This window comes from Sinocyclocheilus anshuiensis, unplaced genomic scaffold (genome assembly GCF_001515605.1).
Source record: "Sinocyclocheilus anshuiensis isolate Anshui unplaced genomic scaffold, SAMN03320099.WGS_v1.1 scaffold1010, whole genome shotgun sequence".
NCBI classification, from domain to species: domain Eukaryota; kingdom Metazoa; phylum Chordata; class Actinopteri; order Cypriniformes; family Cyprinidae; genus Sinocyclocheilus; species Sinocyclocheilus anshuiensis.
Window position 1 is genome coordinate 471,521 of NW_015537936.1, and position 21,435 is coordinate 492,955.

Consider the following 21,435-nt stretch of genomic DNA (forward strand, 5'->3'; position numbering starts at 1 on the left):
TTTTTTAAACACTTGAATGTGGATAAGTTTCATAAATAAAAAATAAAGAACTAAACAACATTTTGAACAAAAAGCTGAAAAAAGACTTTGAATTGGATTCAGAATGATAATCAAAACATAGATAAAGTCGATCAACACCCCAAAGCTTGACAGTCATTATTACCTCTTCATTGGTCGACATTTTATTCCATAACGTTACACAGTTTTGATGCTGTTTTATGTCTGATGATCGTGTTAGAATACATGTGGAAGCATCTGTGGTTTCGGTTTCTTCTTCACTTGTGTTTTTTGGAAATTCTGTACAGAAGATGTGTACTAGCGCCCCCTACAGTATAACAATGAAAACACGGATTCTAGGAGCACAATTATAGCTATAATATATTTAGACTTTTTCTAAGTATAAGTCAAGTATACTTAAATGTCATTTTAAGTATATTTCTGAGAAGTACATAAAGCCCATTTCTGAGAAGTACATAAAAAGTAGACTAAAAGTATACTTTCCTATTTTTAGTTTAAAAGAAGTATACTAATAGCACACTTGAATAAACGTATTTTTTGTAAGGGTCTTTATTAGGAATATTCTGGTTCGGGTTTTATCAGCAGCATTTGTGGCATGCTTTGGATTACAACAGAATATTATTTTGACTACATTTTGTGTACAGAAATGCCCTTAACATAATTTAGGTAAATGCATAGTTTTAGATGCTGCAGCCTTTAAGTTGCTTTTAATTGAACCATAAACCCTTCAAATCAGCTTTAGGTCTTAAGGAATGTTTTTGGCTTGTTAATTTGTCAACACATGAGAATTGTAAAATTGTATGCACTTTTTTATGCATGCAACTTTTATGTATTTGGTTGATGCTTTTATCCAAAGCAACTTGCATTGTATTCAAGGTATGCATGTTATCATGCTTTCCCAATGCATTCTATAAGAATGTGGAAACAGGTCCACTTCATATACCAACATTATAATCTCCCTAATTTGTGCTATGTGTGAATAATGTCTGTTTTCACTTTGTACAGCATGTGTTTATGATGTGTTTTTTTTTTGCTGCCAAGACACTTGATTAATCCTTTGCTCATGTAGATCATTAACGGTGCAAAATAATATTTAGAAAGAGTGATGTGCCATTTCCAGCAGAATTGCTGTTGTAGTATCTTATTACTTCATATATGTTAAAGAACCAGGATACCAAAAAAGAAGTCTAAAAACGTTTTTTGAATGTCAAAAATAAATTTAATTGATTACGTTATTGTCTAATATTTACTGATTGCTTTATGTGTTGCTTCTAGTCCATTATTCTCTGTCACATTATTATTATAGCCGCCTATATTTTATATGCTATAATTCTGTAAAAAAGATATTGAAATCTTTAATCATCTCTTCATGTGCATAGTCACTGAAACGAGTGAAAGGCCAAGCTTAGAAAAAAATTAAGAATATTTTTATCTGTGGTATTGTAATCTCATTCAAATCAGAATAGGTTGTTTCTAATATTATGACATTAAAAATGTATTACTGTATGTAGAAGGCATAGAATGTGTGATTTCTGAAGACTTCAGTCCACGAGGTGTCGCTGTTCCGCCGCAAACTTCTGACGCCGCTGAACGGCGCATGCGCGAAGAAGAGCAGGAGCGCAGCCGTAAACACAGCTATGGCAGCTCATCTGAAGAAACGAGTTTATGAGGAATTCTCTAAAGTTTCTCAGGTGAACACATACAACACGGCATATACTGATTATAAAATGTCATATTATTGTGCTGGTCACAGAATAGAATTATAATAGAATACAGGTAAAGCAGATGTAGCATTAGTGTGTTGATTATTACTGTAACCGTTATTATGTGTATTAACTATTTTTCTAACGACAAACAGCCATTTATTAATCCATACATTTATGCTATTTGGCAGTTATTTGCTTTATTTAAAGTCTTTTTAGTCAGAGGAAAGTTGAAACACTATTTACACATTTTTAAATGCACTTATGTGTGCTTTTATTTTTATTTTCTTACTGTAATCGTAATGTTTTCGATTCTTTGTTTTCCATTTCTTTTCTGTTTGGAGCCTGCAACAATAACATCTCATTGCCAACACTTGATGTTGGTGTAAGTTACTCTCTCAGATTGTGTAATAATGAAAAATAAATAACTCAAATTAATGTTTTAAGTCTTTCGTGGTTGTGTCTGAGACATACATCACAAGATATCAGAAGTGAAATAGTCAGTGATATCAGTCTTTTCTCAATGTTTATATCAGAGCCTATTGATTGATCATGTTTTGTTTTTTTGCAGCAGGTGACTCTTGAGGAGGTTCCAGCGAAAAAGCTTCGACTGACCAAACCCAGTAAATCAGCCGCTCTTCACATAGACCTGTGTAAAGCCACCAGCCCCACAGACGCTCTGCAGTACCTGCTGCATTTCGCACGGAAACCTGTGGAGGCTGAGAGCGTGGAGGGGGTCGTGCGCATACTGCTCGAGCATTATTACAAGGTATGCAACACAGCCTTCATGGCTGATACTGTTATTACTTATTAAGCACTCAGACATTTTGAAATGAAACACGTGCATATTCCATTAAATGATTTCAGTTTTGACACTATGGGACCTTTAATGTCATACCTCAACAATAATAATGGCCCCGGATAGTTCACAAAAGTGTCTTTAGAAGATGATGTGAAGAGTATATTGATTATCAAAAATATGAACAACTCAATAAAAAAAAAAAAATTCTGACACATAAAATGCATTACTAAAATGTATTGTTTTTTATGGTAGAGCTAGTGAGAATCTGAACCACTGACCGATTAGGTCAGCAGAAATATTCCTTACTACTGTCAAGCCCTGAATAATTCAATCAATGCAGATTAGTTTGGGTTAACTGTGTGTGGAAATTGGATTTTTCTAAGAATTTTGCCTGTGTTTTAGAGTCTCATCAGGTTCTGGCGCAGCTTCTGGACACTCTATTGATCATCGGCACTCAACTCCCAGACAAGATCGCTGTCATTCAGAGACTTATAGATGTGGCTTGCAAGGTGATTGTAATAAATAAGAAGATATCTTCCATTCCTATAACTCTGAAATCTTACTTTTGGCAGTAACAATGGTTGATACTGATTTAATCAGCTTTTTAGCAGTTTTATATCATTTTGAATCAGAAATATTATTACAGTTGTTAAATATTTTACTTTCATGTCATATTTTTCTTCAGCATCTCTCAAGCACTTATTTCAGAGTGAGGAATAAGTGTCTGCAGCTGCTGGGCTGTCTGGGGACGGTTGATAAACCTCTCAGTAAAGAGACTGATGCGGGAGCTGGAGCACAAACGTCTCCTGTACGGGACGTACAGAGTGTGATCAGCGACTACTTCCAGGACCAGGACCCTCGAGTCCGCACCGCCGCCATCAAAGCCATGGTACATGAGCTCTGTAGAATAACGCCATGTTAAAATGCATTGAATGTGGCGTTTATTTACTTGCATTTCTTTAAATGACTTCAGTGCATTTTTCTTTCTCCGATCAGCTGCAGCTACATGAAAGAGGGATGAAAATTCAACAGACTATTTATAACCAGGTCAATATCAGCTATAATAATCTTACACTACCGTTCAAAAGTTTAGGGTTGGTAAGATTTTTTAGTTTTTGAAAGCTGCTTACCAAGGCTGCATTTATTTGTTCAAAAGTACAGTAAAAATATTAGATATTATTATTTTTAATAACTGTTTTCTATGTGAATATATTGTAAAATGTAATTTATTCCTGTGATGCTTGATTTTCAGCATCATTACTCCAGTCTTCAGTGTCACATGATCTTCAGAAATCATTCTAATATGCTGATTTGCTGCTCAAGAAACATTTCTGATTATTATCAATGTTGAAAACAGTTGTCCCGCTTCATATTTTTGTGGAAACCATTTTTTTCAGGATTATGTGATGAATAAAAATTTCAAAAGAACAGCATTTATTTGAAATAGAGATCTTTTGTAACATAAATGTCTTTACTGTCACTTTTAAACAATTTAATGCATCCTTTCTGTGTGGATCAATTTCTTTAAACAAACTTCTGAATGGTAATATATTTAACATTTTTCATTCCACTGAGCATGAGATTACAAAAGAAATAACTTGCATATGAATGTCTGATCCCCTGCACAGGCCTGTAAGCTCTTGAGTGATGATTATGAGCAGGTTCGTTCAGCAGCGGTGCAGATGGTTTGGGTTCTGAGCCAGCTTTATCCTGAGAGGTAGCGACTCTCAAAGCCTTACTTTGTGTTTTGTTATATGTGCCCATCCAGTCTTCAAGAGTAGGTAATGCTGACTGCAGCCATTGTGTACTTACTGCTTTCTGAGCATGCACTGTTTGAAATGGTTATTTCAATTCAAGAAACTCAAGAATGAAGTCTCTTAACGTGGATTGAACATTAATTTGTCTTTATGCATTAACAGTATTGTTCCCATCCCCTCTTCCAATGAGGAGATCCGACTGGTGGACGACTCCTTCGGGAAGATCTGTCACATGGTCAGTGACGGCTCATGGGTAGTCAGAGTGCAAGCTGCGAAACTGCTGGTGAGTGTTGGGTGTGTTTGTAGCATAACCGCATGATTCATTTCTGATTGACTCACCACTCACTTTTCCATCCAACTGTTTCTCTCTCTCAGGGCTCAATGTATCAAGTCAGCCCTCATTTTCTGGAGCAGACTTTAGACAAGAAGCTGATGTCAGATCTCAGGGTATTTATACACAAAACACATGATGAAAAACATGCAAGGAACGTAAATGCAAGAACTTTTAAAAACATAATTCTCATTCTATCTCAGAGGAAACGTACTGCTCACGAACGAGCAAAAGAACTGTATGCTTCTGGAGAGTTCTCATCTGGACGGCGATGGGCCGATGACGCTCCTAAAGAGAAAGTCGACACTTCGGGTGTAAATCTCATCGACTCTGGAGCCTGTGGGGCTTTTGTTCATGGCTTGGAAGATGAGATGTACGGTATGTATTTCAAAACACTGCCATTATTTATCTTTGAGGACATTTGTGACCCTGGACCACAAAACCAGTCATAAGGGTACATTTTTTTAAATTGAGATTTATACATCATCTGAAAGCTGAATAAATAAGCTTTCCATTGATGTATGGTTTGTTAGGATAGGACAATATTTGGCCGAGATACAACTATTTGAAAATCTGGAATCTGAGGGTGCAAAAAAATCTAAATATTGAGAAAATCGCCTTTAAATCTGTCCAAATGAAGTCCTTAGCAATGCATATTACTAATCAGAAATTAAGTTTTGATATATTTACGGTAGGAAATTTACAAAATATCTTCATGGAACATGATCTTTACTTAATATCCTAATGATTTTTGGCATAAAAGAAAAATGGATCATTTTGACCCATACAATGTTTTTTTGGCTATTGCTACAAATATACCTGTGCTACTTAAAGGTGCTGTATGTAGGATTACACCGAGTGGTTGAATTAGGTAATATTGCAGTTTTTTCACCCGGCCCCTCCTCCTTAGACTTGACACACACGCAGATTGCCAGATTGACGACACCAACAGGAACGAGCAAACTTGACGATGAATGAAATGAAATACGCTGTGTTTTCCGCCAACTGGCAACCCGGGGTGACGAAATACAATTGGGTAAACTGGCAGTGGGCGGGTTTCACAAACCAAAACAGAGACCGACATTCCGGCCCGGAACGCACATTTTCAAAGGAGAATAACTGACTGTAGCATTGTTTTTCAGATAAACAAGTATGTTATCTTAGCATGTTTCTTAAATATCTGCAAACATATTATGGTATTTTTATGCTTTAGTAGAGTCAAAAACTTATATACAGCACCTTTAAGACTTAGCACTTAGTTATTCATTTGGTATCACTTTTCACAGAGGTGCGTATTGCTGCAGTAGAGGCGCTGTGTTCCCTCGCCCAATCCTCACCCAGCTTTGCTGAAAAGTGTCTTGACTTCCTGGTGGACATGTTTAATGATGAAATCGAGGAGGTGCGGCTACAGTCCATCCATGTGTTGCGGCAGATCTCGACTCATATCACGCTCAGAGAAGACCAGCTGGACACTGTCCTCGCAGTACTGGAGGTAGGCCACTGGTATATGTGGCAAAGTCTAAACCACTGAGCACAATGTAAGCATGACTGCTGTACAGTTAATCAAAATGCAACAAAATTGCAGTATGGCTTAATGTGATTATCATATCACAAAAACTGCAATTTGATCATTTTATTAATTAAACAAATGTGTGTTTCAAGGGTGAAGTGTAGCACTGAAACTTTTTGCTCTCTGCAGTTTTCTGCATTTGAAAATGTATAAATTAAGTTAATATTATAAACATATAAATATTAGTAGCCTATAGTAATTTTACAGTTGTACTCTACAATAAAATAATAATATAATAACATTTTTTTATTTTACAATGAAATATCACAATGGTAATATTTCTTAATTTGCTCAATTATAACAATAACAATAAAATCCTAACAATAACAGCATCAACAACAGCAACAATAGTAATAATTGTTATTATTTATTATCATTGTTGTTATTATATGAATAAAATATAAATTTATTTTTTATAGTTTTTTGTTTTACAGTGAAATATCACAATAGTAATATTTTATTTCTTGGTAATGTTTGTACATAGTAATAATAACAATAATCCTAATAATAATAATAATTATTATTATATAGTCATATTTAAATATAATCAAAAGTTTTTTTGGCTACAAACAAGCATGGCAAACCTAGCACATTTATTTTTTAAATCACAATGTTTTCAGAAAAATTGCAATTAGACATTTCCCCAAATCATTCAGCCATAATATCAGACCAATTAATTGGCCATTCATTGCAGGACTCATCGCGGGACATTCGCGAGGCCCTGCATGAGCTGCTCTGCTACACTAACGTGTCCACTAAAGAGTGCATCCAGCTGGCCCTCGTGGAACTCCTGAAGAACCTCACCAAGTACCCGACTGACCGCAACTCGGTCTGGAAGTGAGTTTCAGTGGCTGTTCCTGTCCGTTCTTCGCTGTCATCCAGCCCCATTCTCAGTATTATTATTTTTTTTCCTCTTGCATTCCAGATGTTTGAAGTTCCTCGGTGCTCGACACCCGACCCTGGTGCTGCCGATTGTCCCTGAGCTGCTGAGCACACATCCGTATTTCGACACCCCAGAACCAGACATGGACGACCCTGCCTGTATCCTGCACATCTGACATGATAACATGCTAATGCATGTGACTTTTTACTTAGCATTTGTGACCCTGGACACAAAACCAGTCTTAAGTCGCTGGGGAATATTTGTAGCAATAGCCAAAAATACATTGTATGGGTCAAAATTATCGATTTTTCTTTTATGCCAAAAATCATTAGAATATTAAATGTTCCATGAATATATTTTGTAAATTTCCTACCGTAAATATATCAAAACTTAATTTTTTTGATTAGTAAAATGCATTGCTAAGGAGTTCATTTGGACAACAACCCTCAGATTCCAGATTTTGAAATAGTTGTATCTTGGCCAAATATTGTCCTGTCCTAACAAACCATACATCATTGGAAAGCTTATTTATTCAGGTCGACCGTTATTGTTTTTTTGACAGCCGATGCCGATATCTTGGAAAGCAGGGTGGCCGATGGCCGATATAATTTTATTTATTTTAAGTAATATTTAAGAAATTTGAAATCATTTGAAAATTGATTAAAAAATAAATGTGTTAAATAAACATACTTATACTTTAGATGACAAAGTATTTTTCACAAATAAATAAATATTTAATAAAAATATAATTAAAAAGGAAGTAAACACTGTAACCAACAGGGCACTCAGTATTCTGGGAAGTTTGTGTGCATTAATAATATTTTTTCAAATAAAGCCAAGGTAACACTCATTTTACATACAGCACACAGTGAAAATGACATGAATATGGCAGTGGGCAGATGCATAAAGCGCAGCATAATTTAAAATAACGAGTTTAAAGTTTGTCGATCATGCGTCTCCAGTAAAGCTGAACTCTCCTCCTGTCCACATTAAATTCTCACGGATCGACCGTAACGCAGAGAACACGCGATCATGCACACTTCACAAGATCTCACAACTGGATCCGACTAAGTTTGCAATGTTTTTGAAATTAGATGTTTATTAGACATTCAAAGATTTGTTTAAATGATATAAATGCGTATTTGCTGAATGCTGACGGTAAACAAGAAAACCACACCTCCGAGTGAGAAACCTGCCTGCATACCTCATATCCAGCCTTTCACTTTTATTTAAGGATAACATACACTGATGCATGAAATTGATCAAAAGTGACAGTAAAGACATAGATCAAGTTAAAGGAATCCTAAGAAATTTAGCACGGTTTCTACAAAAAATATTCAGCGGCACAACTGTTTTCAACATTGATAATAATCAGAAATGTTTCTTGAGCAGCAAATCAACATATTAGAGTGATTTCTGAAGGACCATGTGACACCGAAGACTGATAAAATTATTGCAGCCTTGGTGAGCAGAAGTGACTTCTTTCAAAAACATTAAAAAATCATACTGACCCACCTTTTGAACGGTGGTGTATGCTATAATTTCTTTAAATTCTGTTTTATCAGTTTAATTATCTTCCATATCTTCTTTGGTGTTCGTCTCAGTTGCCAGGCAGAAAGCAGACTGCTAGTTCAGGTCTGGAGGCGTCCGGCGTGGGATCAGGCAGCCTGGAGTCGGCACAGAACTTCCTTCAGGACAGTCTCATTCGGGTCAGCGCCCTTCAGAACCTGGAAACACCTGGTGCTCAGGATCTGCTGGAGTTTACCATCAGGTTCGAACCTTTAATGCACTACAACTATATTAATTTAAGGTCTTTTAATAAAGTGTTTGTTAAGATGATTTTGATTTGTGTCACATACAGAGATCTGCAGCGGTTGGGGGAGCTGCAGACGGAGTTGGCCGGATCTGCAGATTTCTGTGCCACATACCTGCACTGCCAGCTGCTGCTTACTAAAGTGAATACAGATATAATACACTGCTAGTACTTCATTAGCACAACTCTTGTTTTCTAAAGAAAATGTAAAAACCTAGTAATTATTATTGTTGCTGAATATAATTACATACACTACCATTCAAATGTTGGGAGTTAGTAGGATTTTTTATTTTATTTAACAAGGATGCATTAAATTGATTAGAAGTTACCGTAAAAACATTTATGATGGTACAAATGATTCCTATTTTAAATAAATGTTGTTCTTTTGAACATTCTATATTTATCAAAGAATTCTGAAAAAATGCATCACAAATGATGCTGAAAATTCAACTTTGCATCAAAAGAATAAATTACATTTTAAAATGTATTAAAATAGAAAGCAGCAATTTTAAATTATAATATCATCTCACAATATTAAATTTTTTTCTGTATTTTTGATCAAATAAATGCAGCCTAGATGAGCATAAGAGACTTAAAACATTAAAAAAATGTTACCGACCACAAACCTTTGAACGCTTTTGTAAACCCTTGTAACTGTATTGATAAAATAAGGCATATTATCCATAACTTTTATTGTTTCTTTTAAACCCAGGCACTTCAGGAGAAGATATGGACCATGGCTGTGCCGCTTTGTCTGAAACAGAACGCCAAAGTTTCAACAGCCGCTCGACAGGTATGTCCTACCGAAATTATTTTGAACCTGAGCCATCCCACCAAACTTTACCAAAAATCCTTTGTCCGTAATGTGTGACAGATCCTGGATGAGACCTATAAGCTGGAGTTCTTGTACAGCGGTCTGGAGACGCAGCAGATCGCCACTATTCACAACGTCCGGCTGCAGGCGAAAGCGTTACAGCTCATCCTGACGGCCCGATCCAAACGAGGGTCAGCACTTACTAATAAACTTTTATGATGCAAGAAAATCTCAAAGTCTTGAAACTGATCATCTTTCTTCTTCCAAATAACAGGGTTGACTGTGTACTTGGTGTTTGTGAGAAGTTCCTGCAGGATGTGGAGTCATTTCAGAGGTAAACACAGTCAAAGATGATGTGTAATACATGCATAAGATCTCAATCTAAATGCTGATATGTATGAACAATCATTGAATGTTCTTGTCTTTCCATTCTCAGACTCTTCATGACAGAGTTGCCCCATTTCCAGGACAGTTTTGTGGAGAAACTCCTGGAGTTGATGCCCAGGCTGACGGCCTGCAAGCCTCTAGATCTGGTTAAAATCCTTCAGACCACACTGCGGCAAAGCAGATTCATCCATCTCAAACTACCCGAGCAGGTTTGTGGATTCTGACACACAAACAGCTTCAGGAAGTTCTAGATTGTTTGTTTCCAAATGTTTGTTGGAATATCTCTTTTTCTGTTTATTTTGGTTTGTCAGATCCACAGAGCGTCAGCGACAATTATTGAGCCAACGGGAGAATCAGACAACCCTTTGAAATTCACCTCTGGGCTGGTAGTGGCGTTAGACATCGATGCTACTCTTGAACACGTACAAGATCCACAGACAACAGTCAAAGTGCAGGTCAGAGGCTTTAACCTCATTTCTTTTCAGTTAAATAAAAAAAAAATTATCTTTCCAACCATTTGTAGACACGTTTCCCCATCCAGTCAATTCCTGATTGATGCATTTAAATCCCAACCTATGCATGCTAAGGTCATAGGTTTGATTCCCATTGAATGCATGAAAGGATAAAACTTTTACCTGAATGCATTCACTTCGGATAAAAGCATCTGCCAGTTGCATAAATGTTAGTAATCCTTCATTGAAAATTGTGTTTTGTGCATAAAATGAGCCAGTTTATATTGCTTTAAAGCTGTTTAATAAAATCTTTGTACAATTGATGCACATTATTCATTTTTTCTTCATCGTCCCACAGGTGCTGTATCCAGATGGACAGTCTCACATAATCCACCCCAAACCTGGAGATTTCAGGACCCCAGGACCTGGACGTGTGCGACTGATCACGCAGGTTTATCTCTCTCACTCTGCCTGGACAGGTACGTGTCCTTTCTGAAATGCGCTTTAATAGACACGTGCGCATCAAGACATCAGTTGTATATTTTTGGTTGAGGATTATTATGCAGTAGCTATTCTTTGTATTTTGTCCTTGAATAAAATAATGTTGCAAACACCATGACAAATCCTTCTCTGCTGGCAGCGAACAGCATGAACCCTTCACAGTTCCAGAGATATAAATAGAACTGCATCCAATCCAACAATGCATGAGTTATTTTATATCTGTGTGTGTCTGTGTGACCAGCAGAATACTGAGGCTGAATACATTTCTGCCTTGGAGAAAATCAAAATTGATGTTTTTTTTTTAAATACATATTCCTGTCCTTATTGACCCTTTTCACATTTCCAGGGTTTTCAGAAGCGCAAGTCATCATAGTTGTGTAATATAGTGGTGAACAGAAACTGCAACAAATATAATTTTTGCATTTCCACTTTTCCACCATAGTGAAAGAAAAAAATCCACAATAGCATTTCTATGACCTTACAAAAAGAGGAAAAGGTCAGAAAAGTTTTTTGTTATGTTTAACTAAAATCATTAAAAAAAAAACATTTGGTTACTTGAAAGTAAATAAACTACAGAAATAAAATAAAATGTTAAAAAAACGTAAACTTATTTTATTTCAGCTAGTTGCCAATGCAACAAATAAAATAACAAACTAAAACTGAAATAAAAATGAATAAAAAAATGATATAGACATTAAAAAAAGAGACAAAAACGCAAAAAAAAATCTTCAAACTTTAACTAATATTAAAATGAAAACAGAAAATATAAAAATAAAAACTATTATTGAAAACTATAACAGTATTAAAATAGTGCTACTAAAATAACTGGTGTTTTTACTTTCAGAGGCCTGTCAGATTGAGGTGCGGTTGCTCCTGGCCTATAGCTCCAGCAGCAGTAAACCATCTGCCTCTAAACCTGCGTGGAACGAGAGTATGGACGGCCTGCCCACCAGCGAGAGCTGCATCGAGGGCACAATCCACCTCAGCAAACCCGTCAAAGTCTTCATCATGCCCAAACCAGCTCACCGCTGACCCGAGGAATCCAGGCAGTATATATGTGAAATTAACATCCAACACAAAATCAAGTGTTTTCACAATTATGTTTTATCTGAAATAAATGTTTTTTTTGTTAAAAACTATTATTGAAAACTATAATAGTATTAAAATAGTGCTACTAAAATAACACTGGTGTTTTTACTTTCAGAGGCCTGTCAGATTGAGGTGCGGTTGCTCCTGGCCTATAGCTCCAGCAGCAGTAAACCATCTGCCTCTAAACCTGCGTGGAACGAGAGTATGGACGGCCTGCCCACCAGCGAGAGCTGCATCGAGGGCACAATCCACCTCAGCAAACCCGTCAAAGTCTTCATCATGCCCAAACCAGCTCGCCGCTGACCCGAGGAATCCAGGCAGTATATATGTGAAATTAACATCCAACACAAAATCAAGTGTTTTCACAATTATGTTTTATCTGAAATAAATGGTTTTTTTTGTTGTTGTTCTGTTGTATCACTGTTGTGTGTGTGATAATGGGGTATTTTCACAGCCTACATTCAAAGAATAATCATTTAATGATTATAAAGCAAATAACATTTTCACCAAAGGAAAAAAATCCCCCAGTAGTTTAGAGTGCAAATTAAGAAGCATATACTAAGAAAACAATGTTCATTTGTAATGTAAGGCACTTTAAACAACCAATTAAATGAATTATCTGGTTATGTTAATGATGTGATCAGCAGGTGGAGTGGAAGACCCCGCCGACTTTAGCTCCCTGTCCCACCAGAGCATTATATTCTGTAACGGCCTGCTCGGTCTGAAACACCCTGACATCAACACCCTGCTTCTTCACGTAATCTAGGGTGGATGGAGGCACCTGAAACATTAAAAAAAAGCAGATTAGCTTATTTAAAGTAATATTTGCTGAATCTGCTGAAAGTGTTCTAACCAGAGCATCAGAATTTGTTTCTTCATCAGAAAAGATTTGGAGAAATGTAGCATTGCATCACTTGCTCACCAGTGGATGCTCTGCAGTGAATGGGTGCCGTCAGAATGAGAGCCACAACAGCTGATAAAAACATCACAATAATCCACAAGTAATCCACAACACTCCAGTCCATCGATTAACATCTCGAGAAGTCAAAAGCTATGTGTATGTAAGAAAGAAATGTATCATTAAGATGTTTTAACTTTTAACTGTTGCTTCTGGCTAAAATATGAGTACATAATCCATAATAATGCTTCCTCCAGTGAAAAAGTCATCTTGTCTGAATCAGGAGAGAATATGTACAGATTAAACACCGTTTACTAGTGTTCTAAACAAATATTTCGGTGGATCTGAGAGGACAACAAGGGATGGACTTTTTCACTGGAGGAAGTGTTATTATGGATTATGGACTCTTTTACCCAGAAGTGACGGTTTGAAGTTAGAAATGTCTTGATGGATTTGTTTCTTTCAAACGCACAGCTTTTCTCTTCACAAGACATTAACTGATGGACTGGAGTGGTGTGGATTACTTGTGGATTATTGTGATGTTTTTATCAGCTGTTTGGACTCTCATTCAGACGGCACCCATTCACTGCAGAGCATCCACTGCTGAGACACTGATGCAATGCTACATTTCTCCAAATCTGATCTGATGAAGAAACAAACTCATCTACATCTTGGATGGCCTGAAGGTGAGTAAATGTTCAGCAAATTTAAATTTTTGGGTAAACCGTTCCTTTAAGGATTGCAATATTCAGATGATGGACAGTGCTGATCAGCAAATTCACATTGTTACCTGTAGAGCTTCACTCATCCCTCTTCCTATGACCAGCGTCTGCACTCCTTTCCTCAGGACCTCTTCCAGGTCGGCTGGCTGGACGCCTGGATAATGCTGGCAGGAGCACAGATGCACTTTAGACAGAAGAACTCTAATAAATAACATTTAAAGCAGCCTGGTTCAAATACAAGATAATATGTTGAACATTTTGGTCACTACAAGATAGTTCCCATACTTCTATTTTTGTTATTTCATAGTTTTAAAAGCTTTACTATTATTCTATAATGTAGAAAATAGTAATAAAACAATAAGTAGATGCATCTTGCTACTATGCACTGACAAATCAAAGAATGTAAATTATATTAGGCATTGCTGTAATGTAAAGGGTAAATGGCTCAAACGCATTGCAATGTTTATGACAATATCAAATTATAAGAAGATAATGCCATAAGTTGAGGATGATTTTACAGTGTGGTCTGGTGTTCATCTTACATCTGTGCCGGTTTCACGCCAGTCCCAGGCTCGGCTGCCACCCGGCCACACTTTACAGTCTTTGTAGGATGTGGAGCAACCTTTGACCTTCATGTGGCCCCAGGATAAAGAAGCAATTTCTGGAGAAGACATGATCAGCTTTCCTGTAAGAGAGTGGAAGACAAATCACATGCATTTTATTAAGTACCATGCTATTTTTAAAGATCCTTGGGAGTGTCATGTAAATACAGTAGTACATGAATATGTTAAAACTTCAGTATTATGGTATTACTATTTGGCACCATCAATGTACTTTGTTGCAACTTTTTAAAAACATTTTATTAATTAAAATGATAACGATTAGCCCAGCTTCGAAGCACTAGTACATGCATACAACAAAACCTGCCTTATCTACTTTAAACAAGGTTTTTATTCATGCAAAAATTATATTCGAAACAAAAACAACTTTATAATTCATGCACTATAAATGTATTTCATTTACATTATATAATCTTGCCTCGGCCTGCAACTCAATCTTGCTTGTGTTGTGTTTCTCTTCGTGTGACGGCAGGACACACCCACCACGTACGTCACTGGCCAGCGTCAAATCAGCGTACGCTTCAGCACTTTACGTTGATTGGCTGCCGTTCAGTGACGTACAAAAAGCTGGAGTCAGTCAACAGCATGGCACTCATCCTCTCAACTGACCTGCCACGACATATTAAATATGATTATATATCAGGAGAATTGCATATGTAAACGTCATATCAGAAGTACTGTTATTGAATGAATAAAATATGTAAGAATATTGTATTACATGGTTATAATTAATTAATAGAATGTTTTATTGTTGTTATTAAAAAATATTATCTATATTTGCATTTATGTATTTATCAGTTTAATTATTCATCCCGGTAATGAATAAACACACGATATGTCTATAATAGAAAAATGTCTGTGGAAATAAGTGTGACATGTTATATATTTGTTTACATTTAAATATCATGTATTTATTTAACTATTCATCCCGATCACGAATAAACGACGCTTTTTCTATTACAAAAGAGTCACTGGAAAAAAAAACGAATGTTAAAGCAGCACTTCATGATCTTCATCATCACTTTATTGTTGTGATGATGAGGATGATGGCGGCGGCATTGTAGATGCCCCTCTGGATGATGCTCTGGGTGGGTGTCGCGGTGTATTGTGGGCAGTTTTGGGTCTAAGCAGAGCACAGCTCGTCATCTCCAGGAAAGATGGCTGCTCTGGGCTCCGCAGCGGCTCTTCCTCCAGATGTCGGTCCCGGTTTTGCGGTGGTCTGCTCGTTTTTGGAGCGCTACGGGTCTGTTCTGGATCTGCCCGAGCTGTCGTTCCCCCAGCTGGAGCGGTACTTACAGGAGACATCAGCGGGTGAGCTGTGCGAGAGGCTGGGTTTGTGTTTATCTGGACAGGCTCCTCATCTTTACCCATCAGGGGTTTGGTCACTTAAAGTTTGGCTTGTTGGCTCCCCGATGCTTTTCAAACGGAATGTGAAGTGGCGACGTGTTTTTGAAAGTAGTCATGTGTGATTTTTCCACCATTAACCATAACATTTTAAGATTAATCTTAGAATATCATTGACTGTGCGCACCGCTAAAGGTGTTAGCACGCTGCTGGTCACAATTAAATGGAGAGACACTTCGATAAACTGGCCTGATACATCTACATTCAGATTATAAACACCGACGGGACCGTAGCCGCACAGTGCGCATGCGCTGGCCGCTGTCAAACTTCCTATGTTACAATATAACGATTGTATAATAATAGTACCGCTGCACAGATTTGTTTACGCGCGATTGTTTACGCCCCGCCCCCTTTGAATGCTGTATTAATTGTGTACACGTAGGTGTCGTATAACAATAGCTGAATGCGAGCTCCACCACACTAATGTTGTCATTTAGGAGAATTGCGTATGTAAATGTCACTGCAGAATTATTGGTCTTCATGCTCTGACATCGCTGACGGCGGATTGGATGGATTTGATAATACTGTATGAGAGGGCTGTGTTTTAAAAAGCATTTATTTAAATGAATAAATAAAAGGGGTGCATAAATAAAACAATAATGAGCATAAATAAATGCTGTTATATACATATATATGAGTTATATACAAACATAAATAATAAAATAATTACGGTGGTCGACATAAAAGTGTTTGGTCCTATAAAAATGTCTGAATGTGATTGCATTAGTTAAGTTAATATCAAAGGTGTCGCAAGCATGTTTTCCCCCACCAACAGAAGTTTCATGGTAATGGTACAAATGATCAAATAATAGAAATTCTGATTTCTGTACAATTTAGTTCCTCGGCCGTTGATTGAGCTCCATGTCAAACTACTGCGGAAGATCGGCAAGTCGGTCACACCAGACAGATGGGAGAAGTATCTTGTAAAGGTAAGTGTTTTAGTTTTAAATCATATGCTATGAATATGTAAATGCCCATGCAAATGCATCTGTTTGTTGAAATCATGTTGATGCAGGTGTGCCAGGAATTTAACAGCACCTGGGCCTGGGAAATGGAGAGAAAAAGCTACCTGGAAATGACGGTAGCGTGTAAGACTGGCATTTTAAAGGTCAGTATTTTCAAAGCAACTTATTTTCTGTTCTCAAGCAATAGAGTTTGACTTGTTTTTTTGATGGCGATATTACTTAATAAAGTTGTATTGCTTCTAATGAAACCTGTCAAGAATGTATCCACGTCATATTTAACCCCAAAATCTATTGTCACTGTGAGATTCACCTTTATTCCTTATTTCTCTAACAGTACTTGTGCGAGTGCCAGTTTGACGACAATCTCAAGTTTAAGACATTAATCAACGAGGAAGACCCGGACAAGATGCGTCTACAGCCCATCGGTAGAGACAAGGAAGGTCTTCTCTACTGGTTCCAGTTAGATCAAGATCAGAATATACGTGTTTATTCTGAGGAACAGGATGATTTGGATGGGTCCTCATGGAAATGCATTGCAAGGTGAGCAAATAGTGGGGAGAAGACCAGAATGTTGTGAGGGAAACATGAATTTTGATAAACATTACAGCTCATTCATGGACTACATTTGAACATTATTTGTGTTCCTTCAAAAGCTTAAAGGAACACTCCACTATTTTTGAAAATAGGCTCATTTTCCAACTCCCCTAGAGTTAAACAGTTGAGTTTTACCGTTTTCGAATCCATTCAGCCAATCTCATGGTACGGCAGCAAAGTGTCTTGATTATTACTCTGGAATGAGAGTATAGTTCCTAGCCATATCGGCCTAGAAAATCACAACTTTTAATTTTCCGTCGGTCTTAGTACATGATATAACTATAGAAGAGTCAGGTTTTAAATAGGAAAAATATAGAAACTCTGGTCATTTTTGAGCGAGATGCTAACGGTCTAATCCGATTCAATGATCTATGCTAAGCTACAGCTAAAAGTGCTACCGCCAGACCCGGAGATCGGCTGAATGGATTCGAAAACGGTAAAACTCAACTGTTTAACTCTAGGGGAGTTGGAAAATTTGCCTATTTTCAAAAATAGTGGAGTGTTCCTTTAACCTTGTTATACTAGTATACAAGTTAAGTATAAGAGTGAAATCTCATTTAATGAAGTTTATCAAAGAAAAGAAATGCATTTTTTTCCCAACAGGACTAGGAATGATCTTGCAGACACACTAGAACAGCTTAAAGCCAAGATTGACCCAGCCGCGACGGACCAAGAGAAGCAAGACTGTCCCACCAGCCCAAGTTTGGAGAAAGCAGGTGTTAAAGGTAAAACTCGTTGGAAAATAATTTCCATTCAGGGCTGTAAGCACCATAGACATTGAGAGGAAGGAGTCTCACACAGTATCCAGACTAGTGGTCAACCGCTGTGGTTTTCCAGTGGCTGATTCTGAATCATGACTGTGTAGTTACAGCCATACTCTCACTTATAGAGGTTGAAGCTAAACCACTTCTCATGTACTTCTGTTTTGTTTCATTTTCAAGGTGAGGCTGAAGACTTGAAGAACCATGTATCCGGACAAGGAGATTTTACCAACAGGACCTTCAATTCCAATGAGAGTGAGTTAATTCCTAAAGACATTAAGAAAGAACCAACGGATCCCATTAAACCAGAGCAAGAAGAGAAAGTTGCAGAAATTCTTAAACCCAAAGTTGTCATTGACAACAGGGTTAGTACGATCAAAACTCTCGTCAAAGAAGAACCAAAAGATTGTCCCAAACAATGGAACGCCATTTCCGTCGTCATGCCCCCTGCTTCCGTCAAACACGACCCAGCGGTGAAATCAGAGGCGCACGAAGACAAGAAAGAGCTGGTGTTTGAGAACGTGACTAGAGCTATAAAGAGCGACCAACAGGCTAAAATACCACTGAAGAAGAGGGAGTTGAAAAGGAGTGGAGGATATGATGTCAGCAATCACTACAGCAGCGTCAATCACAACAACAACAACCTTAACAGCAACGGTAGCATCAGCACAGGAGGTATAATCGTTCGCAATCCTGCTGTCTTGCTACTGAAGGAGCAGCAAATCGGCAGACAATACCCAAATGATGGGGAGAAAGGACCGACGGCCATCATCCCTGTCCCACAAGAGCCAAAGGTTGACCAAATGGCAGCACGGGAACAATACATAGGTGTTATCAAAGGTCCCATTGAGCGTACAAATCCATTGAATGAAAACGATAATTTTTCAGATGGTCATCATGGAAATGGGAATGTCTTGAAGACTGAAGTTGGAGGCACAGATAGTTTAAGACAGTCTGTCCTTGTTGGGAAATCCATGATTCAAGCAGACAACGGTCCTCTTCCTTGTAGCATCCCTGAGGGTTTGTCAAAAGATGTTTGCGGTAAGAGCCCAGATGTGTCTGCGAAAGTGGAGAACCTTGTTGAGGAGTCGCCAATGACTGAAGAGACCACTTCAGTTGAGGAAAAGGTGGAAAAAGCTGACAACGAAGAAGATGAACTCGAAAGCAAGACGGCTGGTTTGTCAGCTGGAGAAAAAACTGATGTTGTGGTTGAGGATGTCAGCAAAGACAAAAGTCTGAAAAGCCCAAGAAAGAGACGGTTACAAAAGAACAAATCCAAGCTGCAAGTAAGAAAAGATGGGCAAAACGCATCCAGCATTGGAGAGGTTTTGGAAAAGGGTGCTGAAAAAATTGGACGCGACGATGACGAAGAGGTATCGTCAGAACTTCAGAAGGAAGGGATTCGCCTGAAGATTAAGATCCCGCTTCATAGACGAACGCCTGAACTCCAGCACAGGGATGTTGAAGAATCGGAAACCAGCAATCGGAGATCACTGCGGAGATCTGCCAGAATCTGCAAGCCCAGCCCCAAAGTGGCAGATAGTCGGGATAGGAAACAAGACGGGAAACTTTTGGCCTCCTCAGCAGCTCAGGAGGAAGAGGAATGCGTAGAAGACGAAGAGTCAAATGTTCATCCCAAGAAGGAGATGCACAAAAAAGTGGACACGGAAGTACAGCCCAAGTCTTTTAAGGTAGCATGAAAGATTTTTATATCCAGTCCAACGAATTTTACAGTATGTTTTTATTCACACAAAGGGTTCTTTTGACTCTTTTAGGCCAAACGGCGACACAGGCAGAAACGTTGGTCGAAAATTCGACCGAAGTCCAAAGGAGCTCAGGAGCGGGAAGAAGAAGTGACCGACGACAAATCCGCAAACAATGAAGACAACAAATCAGAGGAAGGAGACCACAAGAGTGAGAACGAATCGGACCAATCCAATGAGATTCCACCGGAAGATGCTTGTAAACACTGTGGGCTCGCCAACCACCCAGAACTAGTGAGTTATTGTTCGTCAATTCAGACTACTACTTTAGGGTATAAATCGATTATACTTTAATATCCCAAAAGGGAGAGTTGTCTAGGACTCAATGTACAACCACAAATATCAAATGGCAACATGAGTGGTACTTGCTCATGTGAAACTCAGTACTAGAGTGTTTCTATGTGGTTTTTAACATGTTGCTATACAATTGCTAGCTGGTTACTTACTAGTTCAAATTAAGAGAAATTGCTGCAGGTCTATGGGATATTTTAATATATTTATAAATATATTTTCAAACAGTGTTGTTATTGTTAACTAAAACTATTAAAATGTTTTTTCTTAGTTGAAGATGCTGAAGTGAAATAAAAAATACATATTAGATGAAAAACTGAAACTAAAAACTTTAGAAATATTAGAATTGTTGCCTTGGCAACTAATTAAAATAAAATAAGTTTGAAGTACTGAAATTACTAAAACTAAAATAAATTAAAGCTAAATAAAAATTTTTTTTTTTTTTAAATGAATAAAAATGAAAAAAACGTAAATTAAACTGAAAATGTAAAAAAAAAATCTAATTAAAAATATTAAATATTCAAATATTAATAACTAATCTAATAGTATATAAATAGTTCTAAAATAACATTGATCATCACCCATATTTTTTTGCCTGGGAGGCAAAGCACTTGTTTAAAGTAAGTAAGTAAGTAAATAAATGAATAAAAAATTTAAATAAGACACACATAATAGAACATACTTATGGTTAAAGGTTTGTTAAACTCCAACTCCAACAGTAGATATAAGGGTTTATTCAGCTAATAATATTCATTAAAAACTGTATAAAAGAATATGAAGTGTAATTGAGGCACAAATGCTTCTGAAATGATTCAAGCTACAAGACGAGACTTAAAAGGGTCATATGATGCTGCTAAAAAGAACATTATTTTGTGTATTTGGTGTAATGAAATGTGTTTATGCGGTTTAAGGTTTAAAAAACACATTATTTTCCACATATTGTACATTATTGTTTCTCCTCTATGCCCCGCCTTTCTGAAACAAAGCTCATCGGTCTGAAAAGCGAGGTGTGCTCTGATTGGCCAGCTATCCAGTGCATTGTGATTGGCCGAATATCTCAAGCGTGTGACAGAAATGTTACGCCTCTTAGCATACTGTGATGCCCTGTCCGGCCGGAGTGACGAGACAAAAACATTAAAACCCATTATAAACGAGGCATTTGTTGCATCCAGTGGGGACATAATTAGGATTATAGTGACTTATACTGTCTTGCGTTGCATCGCGCCGCATAAACATAAAACCATGTCTGCATTTGTGATTGGAGAAATGACAAACAACAAGCCCTACTCTACACTGC

At 37.4% G+C, this 21,435-nt stretch overlaps 2 protein-coding genes and 1 pseudogene across 3 annotated transcripts in view; 2 read left to right on the forward strand and 1 right to left on the reverse strand.

Moving 5' to 3' along the window:
- The first annotated feature begins 1,612 nt into the window (after positions 1–1,612).
- Positions 1,613–12,100, forward strand: LOC107659126 (integrator complex subunit 4-like; annotated as a pseudogene).
- Positions 12,101–12,525: 425 nt separating this feature from the next.
- LOC107658908 (mth938 domain-containing protein) lies at positions 12,526–15,032 on the reverse strand. 2 transcript variants are annotated; one of them, XM_016447638.1, is made up of 4 exons: positions 14,779–15,032; positions 14,283–14,425; positions 13,809–13,904; positions 12,526–12,901 (listed from the first exon to the last, which is right to left on the reverse strand). In XM_016447638.1, exons 2-4 carry the CDS (start codon positions 14,412–14,414, stop codon positions 12,761–12,763), a joined length of 369 nt encoding a protein of 122 aa, XP_016303124.1. In that variant the 5' UTR covers positions 14,415–14,425; positions 14,779–15,032; the 3' UTR covers positions 12,526–12,760. The 2 variants fall into 2 exon arrangements, with proteins under 2 accessions (XP_016303124.1, XP_016303117.1); XM_016447631.1 differs by having other exon boundaries at positions 14,764–15,031.
- Positions 15,033–15,380: 348 nt separating this feature from the next.
- Positions 15,381–21,435, forward strand: part of LOC107658931 (remodeling and spacing factor 1-like) — a 16,792-nt gene continuing 10,737 nt past the window's right edge. The window contains exons 1-7 of the mRNA XM_016447661.1: positions 15,381–15,671; positions 16,602–16,693; positions 16,780–16,872; positions 17,064–17,269; positions 17,927–18,048; positions 18,265–19,775; positions 19,860–20,081. Of these exons, the coding sequence (XP_016303147.1) occupies positions 15,518–15,671; positions 16,602–16,693; positions 16,780–16,872; positions 17,064–17,269; positions 17,927–18,048; positions 18,265–19,775; positions 19,860–20,081 (2,400 nt within the window). The 5' untranslated portion in view covers positions 15,381–15,517. The remainder of the gene's footprint in view (positions 15,672–16,601; positions 16,694–16,779; positions 16,873–17,063; positions 17,270–17,926; positions 18,049–18,264; positions 19,776–19,859; positions 20,082–21,435) is intronic.

Coding starts and splice junctions, on each gene's coding strand:
- LOC107658908 (XM_016447638.1), bottom strand. CDS start 14,414: ATGTCTTCTCCAGAAATTGCTTCTTTATCCTGGGGCCACATGAAGGTC. Junction 13,905..14,282: donor GGCGTGAAACCGGCACAGAT/GTAAGATGAACA, acceptor TGCTCCTGCCAG/CATTATCCAGGCGTCCAGCC. Junction 12,902..13,808: donor GGATGAGTGAAGCTCTACAG/GTAACAATGTGA, acceptor TTAATGTTTCAG/GTGCCTCCATCCACCCTAGA.